Source organism: Miscanthus floridulus, chromosome 7 (genome assembly GCF_019320115.1).
Source record: "Miscanthus floridulus cultivar M001 chromosome 7, ASM1932011v1, whole genome shotgun sequence".
Taxonomy (NCBI): Eukaryota; Viridiplantae; Streptophyta; class Magnoliopsida; order Poales; family Poaceae; genus Miscanthus; species Miscanthus floridulus.
In genome coordinates, this window is record NC_089586.1 from 33099339 (window position 1) to 33104313 (window position 4975).

Consider the following 4975-nt stretch of genomic DNA (forward strand, 5'->3'; position numbering starts at 1 on the left):
TTTTCCTTTCTTTTCTTTGACATCCGAATGGATCTAGGGTTAGGTTCTGTTTTTTTTATTTCTTTTCTTTTCCCTTGTTTACCCGAACAGATTATCCCCGTTCTAGGGTTAGGGTTTCGGCTCTGTGAGCCTAGGGCCCTATTTCTTCTCTGATCCAAAAGGATCTGTTCTTTTCTTTACTTTTGCCGTGCGCCGTCGAACGGTGCGGCTCCTTTCCCCCACGCGCGGTGGCGGTGATGACCGGCAGACCGTGAGCCGGTCTCTCTTTCTTTTGCTTTTACCCGGTTAGGGTTAGGGATACACAGGAATACACAGAGGTAACCTGCTCTGGTACCATTGTTAGGATCGTAGGATTGGTACCTTTGTGTTTAACCCGTAGATCCGAGTAGGCTCCTAGCCCTTCAGTAGATGCACCGCAGCCAGTGTCGCGGTGTAGAAGAAGTCGTCCAGCGCCGGCGAGATGAAGTCCAGTGGCGTCGGCGGTGACCCTACAGGCGACGGTAGTGGTGGTGGCGGGCACATCCCGTCGCTGGCAGCACGGTCTTTAGATCGGTTTAGGGTTACTGTAGGTGGGTGTGGCGGCTCACGGCAAACCTCGTAGTCCGAGCCCTCGCCCCCACCTTCCTTTTATGTGTGCTGTGCGACAGGGGCCCACCAACCGAATTAGGGTTGGGCTCCCCCGATCAGGGAGCAGAGATAGGGCCCAATAGGCCGTTGGGCCTATTGGTGGAGATCAACTAACAGGGTGGACGGCTGGGTCGCGGTCGCTAAAACCCCCAAACCCTGTCGGGCAATTAATGCTGTCGCTGGTGCTGGTTTTGCAGGAAGGACCCTTCCGTCTGGAAACCATGTGGTAAAGGCCCCTACGGTTTGTGTGCTTCGTGACCTGGTGTAAAAGTTGGAGGGTGTAGATGGAATTCTCGACATCCCAGCAGCACTTCTTAGATCCTGGGTTTGACTCTCCGTGTAAGCAAATTTTATGCTGGGATTAAAAAAAATCTCCTCATCTGTCCCACGCTAAAGCATAGGTTTAAGAAATGGTCCTGCTCTCACATGGGTATGGTGTCGCTGTGTATGAGCGAGGTGTAAGAAATGGCCATGTTCTCATAGAGGTACGGTGCTGTTGTGTACAGGTAAGGCAGGGTTTAGAAGGTTTTTTTGCCTGCCTGAGAAGATTCTTCTTCGTGCAGGGTGGCTTTGCCCGCAGATCCAGTTTTTTTTTTTTTTTTTTGAGTCGTAGAAACTTGTGTGGCATCAAAAAGTAGTCTTGGTCCATACAAGCAAGCGACGAGGAGGGACGGACAGGAAGGATCGCAGGGGAGGAGATAGGGAAGGAGAAGCGGAGTGCGCGCGGCCAACTCTGCAGTGCCTGAGGCGGAGGTAGAGAGCGAGAGCGAGCAAGAATGCAGGAGCAGGCGGCGAGCTCGCGGCCTTCCAGCAGCGAGAGGTCGTCCAGCTCCGCGCACCACATGGACATGGAGGTCAAGGAAGGCAAGCTTGCTATATACCTCTGCCACCCCTTGCCGTCGAACTATCCTCTGCATCTTCTTCATTCGTGTTTGCTCTTTTGGTTTGTCTTTATCACACTACTCTTGAGTTCTTGGGTCTCTGCTCGGTGCTCGTGCGGCAAGAATCTTTTCATTTTTAGAACCTTGTTGACTCCAACGCCGCTTCCGATGGATTTTCGTTTAGTTTTCGCGTGCAACTGCAAACCATGTCGAGCAAGTCGACTCGCGAGCTCTCGCTCCAAAATCTTGACTCGTTTGCTGAACTTGACTGAGCCATGTGTGGTGTGATTGAGTTGCAGGGATGGAGAGCGACGAGGAGATAAGGAGAGTGCCGGAGCTGGGCCTGGAGCTGCCGGGCGCTTCCACGTCGGGCAGGGAGTTTGGCCCGGGCGCCGCCGGCGCAGACCGCGCCCTGGCCCAGTCGTCCACGGCGCAGGCCAGCGCGCGCCGCCGCGTCCGCAGCCCCGCCGACAAGGAGCACAAGCGCCTCAAAAGGTGTGTGAGATTTCCTGTAATCCTAGCATATATACTAGCATCAGCACCACCGGCGACCTGTGAGGAAGTTTATTTAAAAAGTATAGCATGATATATAGTATACTGCTCCACGTTCGTTCGTTTTTTCTTTGCTGCTAGAGAAAGAGTACGGAATTCAGTTTGTTTGGATGAAGGGATAGATGAGTGACCGCGTCATGGGCTAGCTCATTTGTTGACAAACTAAAATATCTTTGATAGCCATGCAAGTTTGGATTTAGTGTTAGTAGTGGACCATATTGTATCCACATCAGAATTAGGGCCCCTTTGTGGGGTTTAGATAAGAAACGAGTGCCTGTGGAGATAGGTGGTTGGAAGACTATGTTTTTTCAGAAACAGGAGTAATGTAATTGCCGGTATTGTTAGTTGCTAAGTAAGATCGTTAGACAGTGATGCTCAGTTTGTAATTTGTTGGGATTGTGTTTGTGTCTTTAGGGCGAACAGTAGGAAAAGGTGGCCGAAACAAATTAATAGCTTTGAAGACGCCTGCTGAAATAAGTTAAATCAATGTGTTAGGCTATATTGTTAGTTCTTACTTATTCTTATTCTGTAGCCACTTTGAGTTACGCTAATTACTATATTAATTTACGAGATTATAGTAACTCCTTACTAAGTGGTTTACTATAATGTTATGGTAAATATCCACATGTGTTATAGTAACCCAACTATATCGTAAATATGTATTGACATTATCGTAAATTAGTATATAAAATTATCGTAAATGGAGATGACTACAGAATAACTTATTTTTTAGCCGGCTACTGAATATACTCTCTGTGCACGTAGCGCGATCTTTTATTTGCCCATCATCTAAATAGTTTGGTGGGATACAAATGCAATGCAAGTGGAGTGGGAGAAGAGAAGCATAACAGTTTTTTTGACAAAAAGCAGATAACAGCTTTGGACATATCATATAGTTCCTTTATGCTTATAGCATCTGTGTTGGCCCCGCACCTCTTGTGATGGCGACATTGGAGTGGTGGTGTTTGTTTGACACCAGTGATACGGTGATACCTTTGGACACTGGTGGTGCCGTTGCAGCGTTTGTGATATACTTCCAGAAGTACAATACAACACTGTTGTATTAATTGTTAGCACACTAATAATATTAATGCTTCCCTAAGCTAAGCAATGTTAATGCCATTAGAGCATATAAACATTATATTCCTAATGAGAGTTTAGCTGGTATGCAAGTGCATTATTTTATTTTAATCGATCAGGGATGGGAATTACTTTATTTTAAGAATGCTATTAATCGTTAGCACACTAATGCTAATGCTTCCCGTAGAGAAGCAATGCTACTGCACACTGATACAGGACTATCGTATTAATTGTTAGCACACTTGCAAGTGTAGCATTTTATTTTAGTCGATCAGGGATGGGAATTACTTTATATGATCTCAAATTATGGAAAACATTGTTTGTGTGCAATTTGAACTCCTAGTTGAATTGGTGTTGCAATAATGTGAATTCTGGAAAAATGTCAAATTTCTCCTGATCCGGATTATTCTTTATTTTACCATTTAAGAATAACTCAACCTTCTATTTTTTTAGTTTGCTGTTTTAAATTTGCAATGTACATGTACTATGGTAAATCCTGTCTTGGGTCTGGAAGTTGTCTTGATTTGCTATGTTCGTGACTTGTGAAGATTACTGAGGAACCGGGTGTCAGCTCAACAGGCAAGAGAGAGGAAGAATGCTTATTTGACTGATCTGGAGGTGAAGGTGAAGGACCTGGAGAAGAAGAACTCGGAGATGGAAGAGAGGCTCTCCACCCTCCAGAATGAGAACCAGATGCTCCGACAGGTACATTTTATTTTGTGTTGGTTTGGCTATGTATTTGGCACATACAAATTTGTGTACTGTTTGATTATTTATCATCTTGTTAAATTTGTTTAGTACTTGCTATGCTTCATCGATCATGGACACAATAACGCTGTCTTTATTCTACATATACTGTTGTACCATCAGAACTGAAAACATTGTCTTATATTTGCAACATTCATTATATTGCTGCTTGAGTAGCTGTCGGTGCTCCAAAAAGATTTACTGGTTAATGGATTATATTCTATATTGCCATGTAATTTGGAGTTATATTGGGTTGCAATGTTTTTGTTTATGAAGAAATGTTGGCCAGTACCAGTAGTACTCTATTAGGGTGATGCAGGAATAAAACAAACATATTCTGATTTGGAGTTTTTCACCTTTTTGCAGATACTGAAGAACACCACTGTAAGCAGAAGAGGTTCAGGAAGCACTGCTATTGGAGAGGGCCAATAGTTCAGAATGACAGGAAAATAGTAATGCATTATGCTAAAACATATGTTTATGTGGAGTGGATTTGGTCAGTTTGCTTTGTGGCCAAAGGAGAACCCCAAAAACTGGGGTGAATTTGTGCAGACAGTCATATATAGTGTCTCACTGTATTACTACGAAGTGCAGACGGTTCAGGGGAAAAAAAGAACTTATGGAATGCATTTAACATATATCATACCATTTTGGGACATTTAACATGCTTTACATACCATCGTGTGCTGCTAGTTTTCTTAGAATGATGTCTGTGGATGAGATTGTGAATAGGAGTAATCAATATCAGTTCAAGGACTGTTGGGCAAAACTTGCAGAACAAAGCTTCAGGATGTGCTTCCGTGGTTGTGTAATGATCAGTGACCACTGATCAGCTGTATTATTAATTACATCGTGCCAGACGCTGACGAAATGGGGAGAAGCTTAGGGCGCCACCAATGGAGGCTAACACTCTTAGTGGTTCTAGTATAAATAAAGTGATCCACATAGACTAGGAAATGTTGACTACTATTTACACAATGCAAACTACCTCTACTTGTGGTTTACATAGAAACTTTTTGCTTTCATCATACCTCACCTTTATTTTTTCTCTCTCTTCTTTTTTAGCATTGACTACTTTCTCTCTCCCC

At 44.2% G+C, this 4975-nt stretch overlaps 1 protein-coding gene across 2 annotated transcripts; it reads left to right on the plus strand.

The window, feature by feature from the left end:
* Window positions 1-1234: 1234 nt before the first annotated feature.
* LOC136462998 (transcription factor HY5-like) lies at window positions 1235-4640 on the plus strand. Of its 2 annotated transcripts, none has more exons than XM_066462046.1 (4): window positions 1235-1491; window positions 1808-2003; window positions 3689-3845; window positions 4254-4640. In XM_066462046.1, exons 1-4 carry the CDS (start codon window positions 1404-1406, stop codon window positions 4317-4319), a joined length of 507 nt encoding a protein of 168 aa, XP_066318143.1. In that variant the 5' UTR covers window positions 1235-1403; the 3' UTR covers window positions 4320-4640. The 2 variants fall into 2 exon arrangements, with proteins under 2 accessions (XP_066318143.1, XP_066318144.1); XM_066462047.1 differs by having other exon boundaries at window positions 1337-1570.
* Window positions 4641-4975: the final 335 nt, after the last annotated feature.

What these genes read in the sequence shown, in the direction of transcription:
- LOC136462998 (XM_066462046.1), top strand. Translation starts at nt 1,404, where the DNA reads ATGCAGGAGCAGGCGGCGAGCTCGCGGCCTTCCAGCAGCGAGAGGTCG. An exon ending in GGACATGGAGGTCAAGGAAG is followed by an intron (nt 1,492 to 1,807) that starts GCAAGCTTGCTA and finishes ATTGAGTTGCAG; the next exon opens with GGATGGAGAGCGACGAGGAG. An exon ending in AGAACCAGATGCTCCGACAG is followed by an intron (nt 3,846 to 4,253) that starts GTACATTTTATT and finishes ACCTTTTTGCAG; the next exon opens with ATACTGAAGAACACCACTGT.